The sequence below is a fragment of the Salmo salar genome, chromosome ssa12, assembly GCF_905237065.1.
Source record: "Salmo salar chromosome ssa12, Ssal_v3.1, whole genome shotgun sequence".
NCBI classification, from domain to species: domain Eukaryota; kingdom Metazoa; phylum Chordata; class Actinopteri; order Salmoniformes; family Salmonidae; genus Salmo; species Salmo salar.
The window spans coordinates 23,500,393-23,519,567 of NC_059453.1; the positions used below are offsets into that span (position 1 = coordinate 23,500,393).

Below are 19,175 nucleotides of genomic sequence, written 5' to 3' on the forward strand. Positions count from 1 at the left end.
TAAGCAAGTCAGCCATAGGAGCTATGTTTTTTTAAAAGGCAGTAAATGAGGCTGAATGACTGTTTTGCTACCAGACAAGGCTCCGCTGATAGCCAGGTGTAGCAGTGGTAAAATGTTGGGACTGCTGTTTGGACAGCTTTATGTAGGCCCTAACAGTTTGTGGGAACCGTTTATAGTACAATTAATGTATTGTTTAGTGTTGTGTTGTGGCTTTGCTGGCATGCATCCCACTTTTATTTATTTTTGCCCCACCAAGATTTACATGCTAAAATCGCCACTGCAAAGAACTATAGCTACCTCGGCCTAAACATCAACACCACAGGTAACTTCCACCAGGCTGTGAACAATCTAAAAGGTAAGGCAAGGGCCTTCTACGCCATCAAAAGGAACATAAAACTCGACATCACAATCAGGATCTGGCTAAAAATATTTCAATCAGTTATAGAACCCATTGCCCTCTATGGTTGTGCAGTCTGGGGTCCACTCAGCAACCAAGAATTCACAATATGGGACAAACATCCAAAAATATACTTTAGGTACAACGCAAAACCCCAAACAATGCATGCAGAGCATTAGGACTATACGCTCCAAAAAAGAGCTGTTCAATTATATAACCACCTAAAAGGAAGCGATGTTGACACGTTCCACCACAAAGCTCTCACCTGCAGAGAGACAAACCTAAAGAAAAGTCTCCCCAGCCAGCTGTTTTTGCTCCTCAGCCAGCTGGCTGTGTTCACAAACATAAAACGACCCCACAGAGCTCCAGGACAGCACACAATTACTTGACACACTGGAAAGAATCAACCATGAAACAGAGAAAATTGGAATGCTATCTGGCCCTAAACAGAGAGTATACAGTGGCAGAATACAGGACCACTGTGACTGACCCAAAATTAAGAAAATCCTTGACTATGTACAGACAGTGAGCATAGCCTTGCTATTGATAGAGGTCGCCATAGGCAGACCTGGCTCTCAAGAGAGGACAGGCTATGTGCCCACTGCCCACAAAATGAGGTGGAAACTAAGCTGCACTTCCTAACCTTCAGAATGACAATTTTAGAGATACATATTTCTCACAGATCACACAGACTCACAAAGAATTTGAAAACAATCAAACATTGATAAACTCCCATATTTGTTAGGTGAAATACCGCAGTGTGCATTCATAGCAGCACGATTTGTGGCCCGTTGCCTTGAGAAAAGGGCAACCAGTGGAGCACAAACAACATTGTAAATACCACCAATACTTATCTGTTTATTTATCTTCCCCTACTATTCGTACCACAATTATTTTGCACATTGCTAAAACACTGTACATAGCTGATAATATAACACTTGAAATGTCTTTATCTTTCTTTAAACCTTTTTCAGTGCAATATTTACTGTTAAACTCAAATCGGTTTTTGTTGATGTTTTGTATCTTCTCACTTTTGTTTATTGTTTATTTCACTTGTTTTGGCATGGGAAACATGTGTTTACATTGCCAAAACAAGTGAAATAAAGCCCCTTTCAATTGAATTAAGAGAGAGAGAGATCGTACCTCAGCAACCGTGTAGGCCGGGTGACATAGCAAATAGAGGCTATTGTGGTCAGCCCTGACAACCCTATCCTTGCTTTCAGGGGTGTCATGTGGATGAACTATGCCAAGATTCGTCTAACATAACATACCATGAATAATGAATGAGGTTCCGCTTCTTATATTTAGTTTTCTGGCCTTTGAATGCTTGGAAGTAATCATTTTTGCCTAATTAATCCTTTCTGCATAATGAATTTTATATTGTTGTTAATTTGCATTGACAACTGTAATCATTATACACACATTTCATTCAGCAAACTGATCTATTCAAAGTATCGTGTTGAGCTATTTACTTTTTCTATATGAAAATATCCCAACCACACATGTTGTTCACCAAACAAACAATTTTAGGCTTATCTCATTCAATTCTGATTAAATGCCACATAGCCTAATATCAGTGGCGTAAAGTACTTAAGTAAAAATACTTTAAAGTACTACTTAAGTAGTTTTTGTGGGTGTCTGTACTTTACAATTTATATTTTGGACAACTTTTACTTCACTACATTACTAAAGAAAAGTATATAATTTTTACTACATACATTTTCCCTGACACCCAAAAGTACTCATTACATTTTGAATGCTTAGCAGGACAGGAAAATTGTTAAATTCACACACTTATCAAGACAACATCCCAGGTCATCCCTATTGCCTCTTATCTGGAGGACTCCTTAAACACAAAGGCTTTGTTTGTAAATTATTGCCTAAGTGTTCGAATGTTCCCCTGGCTATCCATAAATAAAAAAAACAAGCACATCGTGCTGTCTGGTTTGCTTAATGTAGGGAATTTGAAATGATTTATACTTTTACTTTTACTTTTGATACTTAAGTATATTTATAACCAAATACTTTTAGACTTTACTCAAGTAGTATTTTAGTGGGTGACTTTCACTTTTACTTGAGTAATTTTCTATTAAAGATATCATTACTTTTACTCAAGTATGACAATTGTGTACTCTTTCCACCACTGCCTAATATAAAGCCTACATTTCATTTCTCAATATGTTTAATTGAAAACGTTCAACAAATATGTTTTTTGTTTTTTAACAAATATATGTATGGTATGGTAAATAAACACTATAATTGGATAATACTTTTAATACTACACTCCTATACAATTGTGGTGTCTTCGGGCTTGGTTTAAGATACAGTATTTTGAACCTAGTCTTCAGAAGCACATGGCCATTTGCCACCTGGACCTATTTTTTACAATCTAGTGGTGCATTCAAGACATCTGGGAACTCGGAAATATACGAGATCAAATTATGACGTCAGTGATCTTCAAGTCGGAAAGTCTCTAGGCCCGAGTTCCCGAGTTGGAATTCCGACTTGGATGACCGTTCAAAATAATATTTCCCAGTCAGAGCTCGTTTTTTCCGAGTTTCCAGTTGTCTTGAGCGCACTGAAATCGGAAGTCGGAGATTTCCGAGTTCCCAGTTGCCATTTGTTTTGAAGGCGGCATATGACGAACATATATATATTCTTTCAATTCTTTTTTATTTCACCTTTATTTAACCAGGTAGACTAGTTGAGAACAAGTTCTCATTTACAACTGCGACCTGGCCAAGATAAAGCAAAGCAGTGTGACACAGACAACAACACAGAGTTACACATGGAGTAAACAATAAACAAGCCAGTAACACAATAAACAAGTCAATGACACTGCAGAAAAAAATAAAGTCTATATACAGTGTGTGCAAAAGGCATGAGGAGGTAGGCAATAAATAGGCCATAGGAGCGAATAATTACAATTTAGCAGATTAACACTGGAGTGATAAATGAGCATATGATGACGTGCAAGTAGAGATACTGGTGTGCAAAAGAGCAGAAAAGTAAATAAAATAAAAACAGTATGGGGATGAGGTAGGTAGATTGGGTGGGCAATTTACAGATGGACTATGTACGCTGCAGTGATCAGTTAGCAGCTCAGGTAGCTGATGTTTAAAGTACGTGAGGGAAATAAAAGTCTCCAAATTCAGCGATTTTTGCAATTCGTTCCAGTCACTGACAGCAGAGAACTGGAAGGAAAGGCGGCCAAATGAGGTGTTGGCTTTGGGGATGATCAGTGAGATATACCTGCAAATAGAAAAAATTCCGAGTTCCTAGTTCCGACTAGCATTTGAACGCGGCATTTATATACTCACAGCCAATGAGATGGGAAGGAAGTGTGCCAACGCCCACGACATGCCCTCGGCCAGATGGCTATACATTAGCGCCATTTTGAGTGTGGCATTCTTCACTTTTGGAAAAAGTTCCAAAAAGAAAAATCAATGACAAAAAGTATTTAACCCACACATAACTTTATGAATCATTACACTCTAAATAGTTTTATAATGCAAATATATATACATTTTTTGTAATGCTTTAATTCAAGGTTAACAAAATCTAAGTTTCATAACGCACTCTGTTGCATAATCTTCTACTTCACAGGTGTCGTGTCTATTGGCTTGTAAAGCTGTCCCCACGCCCTCACGTGGAGCCATTTGACGTCACACTCCAGCGATTACAAAACAACCAGCGTTGCCTGAGATAAGGCCAACATTATCAGATCATCGGAAATAATTATCAGACAAGAACAGGTACAGTAATGATACTATGTTGTGCATGAAGTTGCTCACTGCAATCTTACATTATTGCGGAGGAAGACTTGTTTTTACTGCTACTGTTTAACATGTGTTATACAATGTTTTGTAACAGGCTTGTGTAATGAAGGACAGCTACCATAAAACATGACATTTCTTATCTTATTCGTTCAAATAGAGCTATGGAACACCAGGAAAATTATATTAAAACAAGAATCTGTACCATAGGATTTTTTTCCATTTGATTATAACTGCCATTATTGGTACAGTATGTTACAGTATTGTCACTAAAATGCTTCAAATGTGATTTTTGACCATCACATTGTTTTAAATGTCATACATTTTTCTCAAAATGAATAATTCATTTGATAATATGATAATATCATGTTTTGTAAATGTATACTCTTCACTCTCCTTAGTATACCGTTAAATGTGTCTTGTGTTTCTTTCAGACTGTGTACCATGGCTCTCAGAGGTGCTGTGACTCGTTTGCTCTCCAACGCTAAGAAATGTGCTGCAATCTCAGCCTCCCGGGCACAGGGCACAGCAGCAGCTTCACCAGCCCAAAACGGTGAGTTTACATGTGAGCATATAATAACATAGAATGGGATTGAATTAAAGTGACATTTTTAAGAGTCTAGAATGTATTGCTGCTTTTTTGTTGGTCTCGGTTGATTACTTATTGTGCAGTTGACTCTTTCAGAAGCCGAAGTGGTCGCCAAGAAGCCAGTTAAAACACGTAAGTAATTTATACAAGTTAAACTTGTAAAGCTACAGTATTGGACAAACCGCATCATGTGTACATTTCACCGCTAGGTGCCACTGGCTACACATACAGACATGGTGTATTATATTATGAAACGTGGTGGTGGACAGTATGACATCACCATGTTTGTGTCGCCTCATGTTCTAATTCCCATGGCCCTCTACAGCCAAGGTGCAGTTTAACTGGCGTGACGCCCTGGAGCTGGACGGCCTGCTGACAGAGGAGGAGGTGATGATCAGAGACTCTTTCAGGACCTACTGCCAGGAGAAACTAATGCCACGCATCATCATGGCCAACAGACACGAACGTAAGCACTGACGCAGTGTGTAAGCACAGACATAGGCTGAGGCATGGCCATGGCCAACAGCGACAAGCTGAGGCACTGACAAATGGCCAGCGGACACGAATGTCAGCACTGACACATGGCCAACGGAGATGAATGTCAGCACTGACACATGGCCAACGGAGATAAATGTCAGCACTGACACATGGCCAACGGAGATAAATGTCAGCACTGACACATGGCCAACGGAGATAAATGTCAGCACTGACACATGGCCAACGGAGATAAATGTCAGCACTGACACATGGCCAACAGACACAACTGTAAACACAGGCTGAGGTGCTATTCCTGGAGAGACGACTTCTCATGTTGCACAATGAACTTCTCTATAAACTATTTATTCATGCTCACTTTCTGTTTGTTTGTTCCCCCCCACAGATTTCCATCGTGAGATTGTCTCAGAGATGGGAGAGCTGGGTGTCTTGGGGCCAACCATCCAAGGTAAATAACATATGAAACATGCATCATCCTTTTATTGATGTGTTCATATTCAATCTTCATGCTCAACTCGATTAGTCCACTAATTGTCCTTCTTCCTCAACTTTGTCTCTTCTTCACCCAGGTTATGGTTGTGCCGGCACCAGCTACGTGGCCTACGGGCTCATTGCCAGGGAGGTGGAGAGGGTGGACAGTGGCTACCGGTCAGTCATGAGTGTCCAGTCCTCACTGGTGATGCACCCCATCAACGCCTACGGCACAGAGGAACAGAAGGAGAAGTGGCTACCCAGGCTAGGTAAGCAATAACTACTATATATTCCATAGTAAAATGACACATGGTATAGATACTAGAGCTGGGCGATATGGAAAAAAATCCATATCCTGATAAATTGACTGTAGTATCACGATAAATTGAACGATAAATTCATAACGTTAATGTGTGCCAGTTACTTTTTTACATTACCCTTAAAACTACTTCAACTACTTTAGATGTTGTAGCTATCGATTGAAGAAAGGAAAAACCCGCACTCACTCAGATATCAATTGTCCCATTAGCAATAGCCCATATTAGCAATAGCCCAGACTTACTTCATTTCAAACTTCACATTCCTATAGTAAAGGCTACTTATTGTTATTATCGATATCAATGTCCTCAATAAATGGTTGATACTGACCGAACCAATAATTTTCGGTTTAGAAACTGTGTTGGGTTTCAGTTCATAAGTATGAAGAAAAATAATGTAGATGAACAAACAACAAGTGTTTATACATAGTTAATATTGGCACATAGACAAAAGTCTAAGTTGTTGTACAAAGTAATTGTGGTGTGAAATTGAGAATTCAACTAATGCAGACTGAAGCAGAGCTCATATTCCAGTTAGATAAGGCCTCTTCATAATACCATCTCTCTCTGTGTAATGCTGCAGCTCGTGGGGAGATCTTGGGCTGTTTCGGCCTGACTGAGCCCAACCACGGCAGTGACCCCGCGGGCATGGAGACCAAGGCCAAGTACAACCCCTCTAGTAGCACCTTCACCATCAGCGGAGCCAAGACATGGTAAGGTTCTTCTAACCTGGCTACCAGTCTATCTGACCAGTCTGCATGTATGTCTGACTGGGTAGGTTCTAGTCTGGGTTACCATACCATTCTGTTTCTGCTTTAGTTCACTTCTTTGAAAGACCAGGCTAGGTAGGTAGAGTAGTTATGAGTCAATTAACCCTAACCCTAATGTTTACATACCCTACATTACTCATCTCAAATGTATATACTGTACTCTATACCATCTACTGCATCTTGCCTATGCCGTTCGGCCATCGCTCATCCATATATTTATATGTACATATTCTTATTCATTCCTTTACACTTGTGTGTATGAGGTAGTTGTTGTGAAATTGTTAGATTACTTGTTAGATATTACTGCATGGTCGGAACTAGAAGCACAAGCATTTCGCTACACTTGCATTAACATCTGCTAACCATGTGTATGTGACCAATAAAATGTGATTTGTGCTATAAAATGTCCCAATGAGGAGACATATCCCTTCAGTTATATGGATGCTGAAAAATGCAGGTGTAAAAAACAGTACTTCCACAATGTTTGTTGTCTACACTGTGGGAACTTTAGGTGGCATGACATAAAGGTTAGATGTACGTGTGACTGTCTCATTATGGAAAGAACGTAATGAGAGGGACCTCATGCACAGCTTCATGCATAGCAATCCATATATAGATGCAGTAACCTTACACCAGTTGTTGGCAAAGCCCATGCCAGACTGTTTGCACTGTTACGTCTCTATATATGTTTCGTAATGCAAGCAGTATCCACATTGCCCTTGTATTAAAACTCAGGGCCATAATTATGAGCTCTTATAGTTGGCCCTCTAGCTTTTCCCTGCCTGCGTCCCCCCCACCATATTATATGCCCTTACCCTCGCATATGATGTAGTTGAACCTATAATACCCTAACTCTCACTATGGGTAACTAACTTAACGTATTCTCTCCCCTATCCCCCAGGATCACCAACTCACCCGTGGCGGACATCGCGGTGGTCTGGGCTAAGTGTGAGGATGGCAGGATCAGAGGTTTCATCCTGGAGCGTGGCATGAAGGGCCTGGCAACGCCTAAGATCGAGGGCAAGTTCTCTCTGCGGGCGTCGGCCACGGGCATGATCCTGATGGACGAGGTGGAGGTGCCCCAAGAGAATATGTTGCCCAACGTCTCTGGACTGGCTGTGAGTAAGCCTAACTGTTGGACTCAAACAAATAATGCTGTTTAGAATACTGTAAATGGAATTATTTACTATAGGAACAATTCTGACTGAATCAAAGCTGCTGGCCGAGATACTGTATGTTTAAGGGAACTCTCGAGATGTGATCTAGAAAACAAAGTCAGTTCTCTAAAGATGAAGAAAAGGTGTTCTGTTAAAATATAATATATTGAACTGATCATACTGTATATGTCTCATTTGTGGTCAGGGTCCCTTCGGCTGTCTGAATAACGCCCGCTATGGTATCGCCTGGGGAGCTCTGGGTGCTGCCGAGTTCTGCTTCCACGCTGCCCGCCAGTACACACTGGACAGGTAAACACCTCTCCCCCTACTCATTATGTCATCAACTCTATTATTTCAGAGCACTTTTTGGTATGAACGGATGAAGTAGCTTGTTCAGGAACACGTTAGCTCAGTAGTAAAGAGTATTGAAGGGAGTCAAGCTGCCATCCTGACTTCTTTCAGCATTTTAGGACCATATTATATGTTGCTGACATCTGATTCGCTCTCTTTTGTTTTGGTCCATTCAGGATCCAGTTTGGCGTGCCCCTTGCCAGGAACCAGCTGATGCAGAAGAAGATGGCGGACATGCTGACAGAGATCACCATCGGCCTGCAGTCCTGTCTGGCCCTAGGCAGACTCATCGACGACAAGAAGTGAGTGGAGTACCCACTGAGTGAGCGAAATGTTTGCTTTTGGATGTGAGGAGAGACTGCAGTGTGTGTTTATGCATTGGTCTGTGTACTAGTTTCATGTTGAATATGTGAAGAGAGACTATCTCTGTGTGTGTACTGTATGTGTCCATCTTTCTTCATTATATTAAACACTGACCTCTATCCTGTCTGTCTTCCCTCCCTCAGAGCGGCCCCTGAGATGATCTCCATGCTGAAGAGGAACAGCTGTGGGAAGTCCCTGGACATCGCCAGGCAGGCCCGAGACATGTTGGGAGGCAACGGCATCGCAGACGAGTACCACATTATCAGACACGTCATGAACCTGGAGGCCGTCAACACATACGAAGGTGAGGAGAAGATTGATTGAATATGGTGTTTAAAGGATGGAAAGGTTGGATAGAAGAACAGGTGATTGGAACATGAGCAGAAAGTAGTCTGGATTGGAGTGAGACAATGAGACTGGATAACCAGCAGAGGTCAGTAGTGTACAAATTAAGTGTTACAGTTACTTGTTGTTTTTGTGGTATAAATCTCAGTCAGTGGAGGCTGCTGAGGGGAGGACGGCTCATAATAATGTCTGGAACGGAGTAAATGGAATGGCATCAACCATGTGTTTGATGTATTTGATACCATTCCACTTATTCAGCTTCAGCCATTACCACGAGCCCATCCTCCCCAATTAAGATGCCACCAACCTACTGTGTTCTCAGTATGTATGTATTATATATCCCTACAATATCTAATGTAATTTAAATCCAAAGTTTAGCCTCACTTGCACATTTCTCTTATCAAATAATCAACCCACAATGCCGTTGTCTTTGCTTGTTCTTCTAGGTACCCATGACATCCATGCCTTGATCCTGGGCCGAGCCATCACTGGCCTGCAGTCATTCACTGTTGAGAAGTAAACTCTCCTCCTTGTCCTATTACAACGGACTGAATAACGGACTTAAAGTAGACTGGGAAAGCCTTGAGCTACCCATCTATCTGTCTTCTGAGAAGTAATCACTGAGGGTGTGTGCCTGACTCCTGATGGACTTCCATCCCCAAGTGCCTCTGTTTGGTGAGAGTATATTAAAGTAAAAGTCAACCTGAAAGAAACACTAGGTCCAAATATGAGACGGTTTTGTTTTGCTTATGTACCTGTACTCAATCAATCGACGATTGAAATACTATGTCAGCTTGAATGTTGATACAGTAGCTTCAGTCTCCTATTACGGTGATACGGGATCTGTATAGATTAGAAATATAACTTATTCCATAACATATCTTAATGGGTGAGAGGTTGAACCTGAAAGAAACACTGTGTCCAAATATGAGACGGTTTTGTTTTGCTTTAGAGATTTGACCAGATTTGATTAGACCAGATTTCACAACTGGTCTATTTGATTTATTTCTAGGTGAAAGAAATGAACTGAACATAAAGCATATTTTGAAATTATGAATTGTATAATTTCGTAATTGTGATACCGACGGCTGACTTAAATCAGTGCCCTTTTTGAGGACAGAGAATGTCCCAATTCAATGATCTGCCATATCGAAATAGTCATAGGATTAGGGACTCACTTGCAAAGGAATTTTTTTTTCTCATTATTTCACATTATCTGGTCAAAAAAGCCATTGACATGCAATCACACTAACTGAAATGACAAAGAAGCGAGCCATGGCTTTGTAACAACACACTCAGGTTTATTAACCAAAACAGTACTTCCAAAAGCACCAGACTTAAAACTGCAGAGCAGGTATATTTAATTAGCTAGTCTACACTTGAACCAGCACAGTTATTCTATAACCAACCACCGCACGGGGCTGGCACAGTACAGTGGGGTCATCAATGGCTGTCCAAAGGCTGTCAAACTACACTTAGAAAAAAGGTTTCCAAAAGGGCTCTTCGGCTGTCCCCACAGGAGAACCCTTTTTCGTTTCCATGTAGAACCCTCTGTGTAAAGGGTTCTTTATGGAACCCAAAAGGGTACTACCTGGAACTAAAAGGAAACTACCTGGAAGCAAGAAGGGTTCTCCTATGGGGACAGCCAAAGAACCCTTTTGGAACCCTTTATTTATAAGAGTGTAGTCACTCACTACTCCGGTGCAGAGTCAGGCCCCTGTTGAGTCCTGCCAGGGCCTGGGAGACGGCGTGTAGCTCAGTGTTGAGCCTACTGCAGCTCTCCAGCACCAGAGTAAGCTCCTGGAGCGTGGCCTGCATGGCATGGCTGTTTTCCTCGTAGACAGTGTACATGTGCTCCTTCATCTGCCCGCAGATCTCACCCACCTGATGGAGAGCATTGACATAGAATAGTATGTAGAGTACGCTATAATGAAACTGTTGGACAGTCTATGACAATGTTGTACAACACAATGGCCTACAAATATAACATACCCATTTATACATATGTGCATTTGGTTTCTTGAAGTAAATACACATTGGGAAAGTACATTTTCAATTGTTGAGCAACTGATGTGATAACTATGCCCTATGTACATAGTCATTGAACACTGGTCACTTTAATGACCTTTACATACTGTTTTACCCACTTCATATGTATATACTGTATTCTAGTCAAGGCTTTTCCCATATAACTACTTCTGTACACAGCTTTTCTATTCATATACTGTCCATAATGCCTTAACACACACATATATATACATATATATATATATATATATATATGTGTGTATATATGGACTCTGACATTGCTCGTTCTAATATTTTTATATTTCTTAATTCCTTTTTTATTTTGGGGATTTGCGTGTATTGTTAGGTATTACTGCACTGTTGGAGCTAGGAACATAAGCATTTTGCTACCCCCGCAATAACATCTGCTAAATATGTGTACACAACCAATAAAATGTGGTTTGATAAACCGTGATGTTGGCAGTTAGCTACATACCTTTTCCACTAGCTTGTCCTGAAAGTTGTCCATAATCGTCTGGTCCATGGTCCGGCTGTCGTTTATCTTCCCAACCAGGTCCTGGACCTTCTTGCCAATGTCATCTATCCTGGAACTTAAAGCAAGAAAGTACATTTAGTTAATTCATCTTAAATCAACATTAACGCATTGGTTGACTTTCCACAGATTAAGTGACTTTCCTTTGAGTTTCTTCCTTTACTATGTGTCCCCAAATCGCGCGACAAATGAGCTGAAACGGAGAACGGAGTAGGACTTGAACTATTCACGAACAAATAAAGAGTCTTGACTAGGGATTTAAATACCTTATCTGGTGTTCCTGACTCTCATTAGTGCTCATGGTCATGAATGAAGATCGCTCATTGGTTGAATCGTGGTCAGTGCCAAGACCTTCATCAGGGTCCATCTGGAGGCAGGAGACATTAATCTGCAATCACAAGAACATACAGCGGAACTATTAGAATCAACGATGTAAATCCATTTAACTATCTACTGTAACTAGATATATAATGTCAGAAAAGGTCAATCAATAGCTGTACCTGGGAAGTCTCATGTCTGGGTTTAGGAGTTGATTGTGAGGTGGAAGGCAGCTTGTCAAAGAAAAAGGCATCCATTTGCAGATCTTCAGATTACATATGAGAAATAAATGTGAATGTTCAGACTTTCGCCATATATCTGGAGGTACAATGGCAATGCACTTCGCGTGACAGAACAGTGGGGGTCGCTGTTTCAGCTAACGTTAACTAACTGTTAGGTAGGTAACGTTAGTTGGTGGATAAGAAATGAACTAGCCAGCTGTGACAGTAGGATGGACAGGAAACATTTTACTAACTGCACTGGAATGAAAAACGACGAACCCTATAGAAGACAGCTATTTGAAAAGTCTGTTTCTACAGGTAACATTACCTAGTTGGCTAGCTTACGTTATTGCATTTTGTCTAGTACTGCCGTTACATTCATTAAAACCCGAAGCTCGCTTGCACCGACGATGCGGCTTGTTTACAAGCTAACGTTAGCTAGCTAGTTTTGGTACTATATCCTGGCTTGCAAGCTAGTTAATAATGGTACGACCTTTTTACAATTCTCTGAGTATAATGTTTCAAAAATAGCTAGCTACTTACTACAAGCGTCGTGTAAGAAAAATAAACCTTTGTTTTTGAGATGGAATGTCAAATTACGCGCCTGTTAGTTTCCGGGAAAATAGCTAACTAACGTTAGCCTCGAGCGCTAGTGGGGCAATATTGAGAGCCTTTCAGGATCAGCTATTTATTTTGAGGGAATAACATTTGATTTGAGTTAACACAGCCACAGTCGAACATTATACAATCCTGCTGATGCTGCTGATTGTTAATCTAGGTTACTTTAGAAGTACAATTCTCTTGGGAATGAAGTAAAATATTTCCTGTTTTACTTCTGAATAGAGTACCATAATATGAGGCCTAATACCCATAAAACCTGACAGTCAAACACAGAAATGGTTCCAATCGTTTTTCCACCATACATTTTTTTTCCATAGGGGATTTTAGAAACACTTAAAATGTGGGCTGTGTCTTGTGTAGGCTTAAATATTTTGTTATTTGAACCTCTAACTAGGCAAGTCAGTTAAGAACAAATTCTTATTTACAATGACAGCCTTCCCCGGACCAATTGTGCACCACCCTATAGGATTCCCAATTACGTCCGAATGTGATATAGCCTGGATTCGAACCATAGACTGTAGCGAAACCTCTTGCACTGAGATGCAGTGCCTTAAACCTCTGCGCCACTCAGGCTTACCCTGGCATGACGTTTTGATAACCGTGTAAATCTCTTTAGGACAAGGTGACTACTATTACAACTTTCCAGAGTAAGTTGAAAGCCGGACTGAGTTCCCTGCCGAGCACGTACCCCACAGTTTGGGAACCGCTGGTCTAGTGGACTCCACTCCATGGTGAAGGAGGTTTATGTAGATTCCACCAACGGAGTGGAGCAGAGACCAGGCTTTGTGGAATCTAGTTCAGACTACATCGATACAACCAAGGTCAATATAAAAAAATTATAATAATATGAAACACCTACCTGGTACTTATGTTTGTCCTCTGTAGTTGCATATCTGTCTTTGTTTGGTGAAATTAGAGGTTGACCGATTATGATTTTTCAACACCGATACCGATTATTGGATGACCAAAAAAAGCAGATACCGATTAATCCGCCGATTTTTTTTTAACGTTTTATTTTTATTTGTAATAATGACAATTACAACAATACTGAATGAACACTTATTTTAACTTAATATAATACATCAATAAAATCAATTTAGCCTCAAATAATGAAACAATTTGGTTTAAATTATGCAAAAACAAAGTGTTGGAGAAGAAAGTAAAAGTGCAATATGTGCCATGTAAGAAAGCTAACGTTGAAGTGCCTTGCTCAGAACATGAGAACATATGAAAGCTGGTGGTTCCTTTTAACATGAGTCTTCAATATTCCCAGGTAAGAAGTTTTAGGTTGTAGTTATTATAGGAATTATAGGACTGTTTCTCTCTATACGATTTGTATTTCATATATCTTTGACTATTGGATGTTCTTATAGGCACTTTAGTATTGCCAGTGTAACAGTATAGCTTCCGTCCCTCTCCTCGCTCCTACCTGGGCTCGAACCAGGAACACATCGACAACAGCTACCCTCGAAGCAGCGTTACCCATGCAGAGCAAGGGGAACAACTACTCCAAGTATCAGAGCGAGTGATGTTTGAAACGCTATTAGCGCGCACCCTGCTAACTAGCTAGCCATTTCACATTGGTTACACCAGCCTAATCTTTGGAGTTGATAGGCTTGAAGTCATAAACAGCGCAACGCTTGAAGCACAGCGAAGAGCTGCTGGCAAAACACACAAAAGTGCTGTTTGAATGAATGCTTACGAGCCTGCTGGTGCCTACCATCGCTCAGTCAGACTGCTCTATCAAATCATAGACTTAATTATAATATAATAAACATACAGAAATACGAGCCTTAGGTCATTAATATGGTCGAATCCGGAAGCTATCATCTCAAAAACAAAACGTTTTTCCTTTCAGTGAAATACGGAACCGTTCCGTATTTTATCTAACGGGTGGCATCCCTAAGTCTAAATATTCCTGTTACATTGCACAACCTTCAATGTTATGACATAATTACGTAAAATTCTGGCAAATTAGTTTTGCAACGAGCCAGGCGGCCCAAACTGTTGCATATACCCTGGCTCTGCGTGCAATGAACGCAAGAGAAGTGACACAATTTCACCTGGTTAATATTGCCCGCTAACCTGGATTTCTTTTAGCTAAATATGCAGGTTTAAAAATATATACTTCTGTGTATTGATTTTAAGAAAGGCATTGATGTTTATGGTTAGGTACAGTCGTGCAACGATTGTGCTTTTTTCGCAAATGCGCTTTTGTTAAATCATCCCCCGTTTGGCGAAGTCGGCTGTCTTTGTTAGGAAGAAATAGTCTTCACAGTTCGCAACGAGCCAGGCGGCCCAAACTGCTGCATATACCCTGACTCTGTTGCAAGAGAAGTGACACATTTTCCCTAGTTAAAATAAATTCATGTTAGCAGGCAATATTAACTAAATATGCAGGTTTAAAAATATATACTTGTGTATTGATTTTAAGAAAGGCATTGATGTTTATGGTTAGGTACACGTTTTTTTTCACTCCCTCAGCTTTGAGGGACACTTGTGCATATGGCGGAGGTGCGTGTGAAGGCAAATGGAGGGCCGAGGGGCATGGGGAAGGGGGTGATTTGGCATTCAGTCATTACCTTAGTGCAAAAGAAGGAAGCAAATATAGCCAATTTTGACTTTGTAGCTGTGGAATCTAGTGGAAACCTTTTATCATCTGCACATGGGCTTGAAAATCACCACACCATCTTAAGCACCGCCTTCAGTGAATAAATGACGAAAACCCCAAACCAGGAACTACTGCTGCTCGTAATCACAATTCTACGTGAGCCTTGAGAGATTCTCGCCGTTTCATCTGTCCACGAGAGATTAGCTGATTGTCAACCGACACTACCTTCTTTTGCATTGACTTCTGTTCTGATCCTCTGGTTTGATCATGGGGGATTGGATTAGGGGGCGGGACTACCCAAGGTTTCTTGTTCTCTCGCAGTAATCTGCCAATCCTGTCTCGGTGCGCTATTCTCTCATCGCTGTTACCAGAGGGTACTGCCAGAGCGCCTTCAGCACCCTGGACAGTGGCCACCGCACGTGCTCTCTGACTTACACTAGATCAAGCTCTCCTGCTAAGGAACCTCCCCTGCTTGCTCACCTAGGCAACACTGGAACACTTTTTCAAAGGGTTATGCGTGATCACATATCCCAATATAATTGAACATAAAAGAACGGGTGGTTGTGAAGACATGATCAAAGTTGAGGATTTTGGCGGACAGCATTCACTTTACAATTGAATAACTGAAATTCCAAGGTGAGCGTTTTATGTTTTTCCCTCAGCCTATTTGGGTTTAGAAGTGGTACTTGAAATCAGTCTCTATCAATGACTCATTTTCTTTTTATGATATTGAGTGAATAATATTCCATACGTTTACTTTTGTGTCCATTTGTTGAAATGAATACACAGTCAGTTAATGTACTTCTTATTCCGTGTATTTAAGTCTGCATGCAGCATTGACTCATTGAAAGGCTTGGATAAGAGAATCCTACAACCTTGGGACATTGTGGAGTAACTTTGTGGACGTTGTGAAGGAACTCATCGCAGAAAACATCCTGCATTACAAAGCAGCGGACCACCACGAACACCGCCAACATGGATGTCGTGAAAAGTTTAAACCTAACAGACAAAGCAGGACATTTGATAAAAATCTTTATTAATGATGAGGATGTTCTCTATAAGGAATATAAGCCTCCTCCTAGGGACATTATCCAGCTGCCTAAATCCATGCTATATCTGCTGATGGCAGCTGTCGTGGTGGTGGCTGTGGCTTACGCTATCGTCGGTCACCTCATCAAGGACCTGGCCCTGGACATAGCAGGTAGTTGGGGGGGGGGTACTTTAAGGACAAGGAATGTTACTGGACATTGTGATTAGTTTAATAGGTAACCTGCACATACTGTAATAGTGTTCTAGTTTAAAGTTACAGTACTATATTGATCAGAGTTTTAAGTAGAAAGAACATACCGTATGTAGTGTACACTGGAGTGTATCAATCTATTGATGGATAATTGTACATTTGAGACATGTTTTAGCCTATTAGGTTTTTGACTGTACAGCAGTTGAAAGGTTCGAGGGGGTTACCTAGGGGATAAGGAATGAGATTCAGACTAACATGTTGACTGCACACATCATTATGTATAACTTCATCAGCACTGTAGGCTAGAATGGAGTATTAATAGATCATTGCAATTGCAGAATTTCTTAGAGAAGATACTTTGGACCCATTGACTTTATGTTAGCAGGTCTCTGTGGAAAACAATTTTGACTTCAAGCAAATGTAATGCTTTTGTGAGAGAATCTACTGTATAGGAGGGATTGTGTAATACCGGCCCTCATTCGTTTCTATCCTACTAATCACCGAAGCGCCGTGGATAGCCTATGCTCCTTGAGGCATGATCGGCCTAAGTAGGTACAAAGTAGGCCCTAAATCACACCATCCACCTCTCTCTATCCACAGACTGCCTGCTGAAGACATGTTGTACCCATTGTGTTTCTGTTGTTTAGCAGGCCTCTGTGAAAGATTTGGATGTGATAATAGCCTACATTTTATGAACTGGGGAAACCTAGGAGAATGGAGTCATATCTCTAACCACCATTCATTTATATGCTGCTAATCACACCATCTATCCCCACTTCTCTCTCTCTCTCCACACAGACTGCCTGCTGGGTCCCGTGGAGCCTGACCCCCTGAAGGATGGTGACCTGAAGCCCTGCGGTCCTTCCCACATGCCCCCCATCATGACCAACTCCCACCACAACGCCTTCCACGTCTGGGACACAGACAACGTCATCATCCCCATGACCCCCATCGAGGGGAGCCCTCTGGCCAGCCCGCTGCTGAATGTCATAACCCACATACCCTCCTTCTTCCCGCACTCGCTCAGCGTCAACAGCCCTGCGTTGAGCCATTCCCTACCTGGCCGAGAGATTAGAGAGTCGGACGCCTAAGGCCGACCACTGGAGGCAGGTAGCCTAGCGGTATGAGCGAAATGTCGCTAGTAATGGCCAACTCTGGCCTTGACCCCATTCTCCGAGGGTGTCTCAGGGAAGTGGGATATGCAAAATCACATTTTCCAATTCACACACTTGTACATGTGTGAAATAGGACAAATATAAGCACTGACCCACAAGATACGGTGAAATAACCACAAAGAGAGCAAGAGGCCTAGGGACCACCCATGGAATGATGCAATAATTACTTTATCAAAGGTGACCCACCTGCTCTGAAGATGGAGGATTGCTTAGCATGAGTGTCTTGTCTAGAATAATCTGAAGCCATTCGAGGCACGGTGCAATAACACTCATTTTAATGGTTCTTTTGAGGACAGTAGGCTTAGAGTCAAAAAGGTACATTTTAATACAGTACTGGTAAACCATATTTAGTTAGCTATTCCATTAGCGGTTATTCTGGTGTTCTTCTTAATTTGATTCATATGGCTCATGTCATTTTCAGTACCAAACCTGTAGCATGCTAGCAGATCTCTATGCTGTACCAAACCTGTAGCATGCTAGCAGATCCCCATAGACTTCCAGTCATTGCGCTAACGCTAGTTAGCATTGACTTGTGAAACTACCTCTAATTTCCTTCAAACTCTTACTGGACACAGAGACATAAAAATGGTATCCACAAGTTCATCTAACTCGGGGGAAGTAGATAAAGGCCCTCATTGCCAAAATCCCGAAGTATCCCTTTAACAGTACCAAACTTCCTTGTTTAGCCTCAACACATTCCATCCCAAAATGTCAGTGGAGCAAAAGAAAGACTTTTAAATGTTTTGGGCACATCATTGTGTATTCACCGGGTGAAAAGAAAATCACGGGACATCGTAGGACTGCACACAATCGATTGACGGTTTTATGATGCTTTTGTAATTTCACCAACTTGGTTGGAGAGTTACAGATATCCGTCAAGCTTAATGTATATGGACGGACCTTTTCTGGAGTTGGCCAAAGTGGACATATTCTTCACATCTTTCCTATCAAGGAAACCCCAGTTGAACAGGCAGGGATACTGCCTCACTTGGCCAGGTTTCCCTTGGCAAAGAGGTCTTCTGACCTCAATGGGACCATCTGGTTAACTAAAGGTGAAACTAAAGGGGGATCTAATTTAAAACCAAAGTTGGTGGGAGCAGTGCAATGACGGAAACGGAGTGATGGAAGTGTTACCTATCATCCCTCTTTAAAGCTTGAGGGGATAGCATAAGATTGACAGTTGTGTATTAATGGCGATGGGACAAGGAGGGATGCCGGACTTCCCCTGTGAACTTTCCATCGGATTTGTGCCAAGTCACCACACTTCCTTCCTCTCTTTGACACCACCAGACTAGTGACTTTTCCTCCTCGAGCATTTAAACATTAAAACTACCAATAAACACAGAAAAACGGCCACATTTGCATATTTTATAATGAATCTAATGTTGAGTGTTCGGT

The 19,175-nt window shown here is 41.3% G+C and overlaps 1 protein-coding gene across 1 annotated transcript; it reads left to right on the forward strand.

Moving 5' to 3' along the window:
* Window positions 1-3,994: 3,994 nt before the first annotated feature.
* On the forward strand, window positions 3,995-11,513 carry LOC106564571 (glutaryl-CoA dehydrogenase, mitochondrial). The gene is made up of 12 exons (XM_014130714.2): window positions 3,995-4,152; window positions 4,608-4,726; window positions 4,859-4,894; window positions 5,088-5,228; window positions 5,643-5,705; window positions 5,827-5,997; window positions 6,629-6,758; window positions 7,717-7,933; window positions 8,178-8,281; window positions 8,500-8,625; window positions 8,830-8,990; window positions 9,478-11,513. Exons 2-12 carry the CDS (start codon window positions 4,618-4,620, stop codon window positions 9,549-9,551), a joined length of 1,332 nt encoding a protein of 443 aa, XP_013986189.1. The 5' UTR covers window positions 3,995-4,152; window positions 4,608-4,617; the 3' UTR covers window positions 9,552-11,513.
* The last annotated feature ends 7,662 nt before the right edge of the window (window positions 11,514-19,175 follow it).

Excerpts from the sequence above, each read along its gene's own strand:
- LOC106564571 (XM_014130714.2), top strand. The coding sequence starts at position 4,618 with ATGGCTCTCAGAGGTGCTGTGACTCGTTTGCTCTCCAACGCTAAGAAA. Across the intron at positions 6,759-7,716 it reads ATCAGCGGAGCCAAGACATG|GATCACCAACTCACCCGTGG; the intron begins GTAAGGTTCTTC and ends CCTATCCCCCAG. Across the intron at positions 8,626-8,829 it reads AGACTCATCGACGACAAGAA|AGCGGCCCCTGAGATGATCT; the intron begins GTGAGTGGAGTA and ends TCCCTCCCTCAG.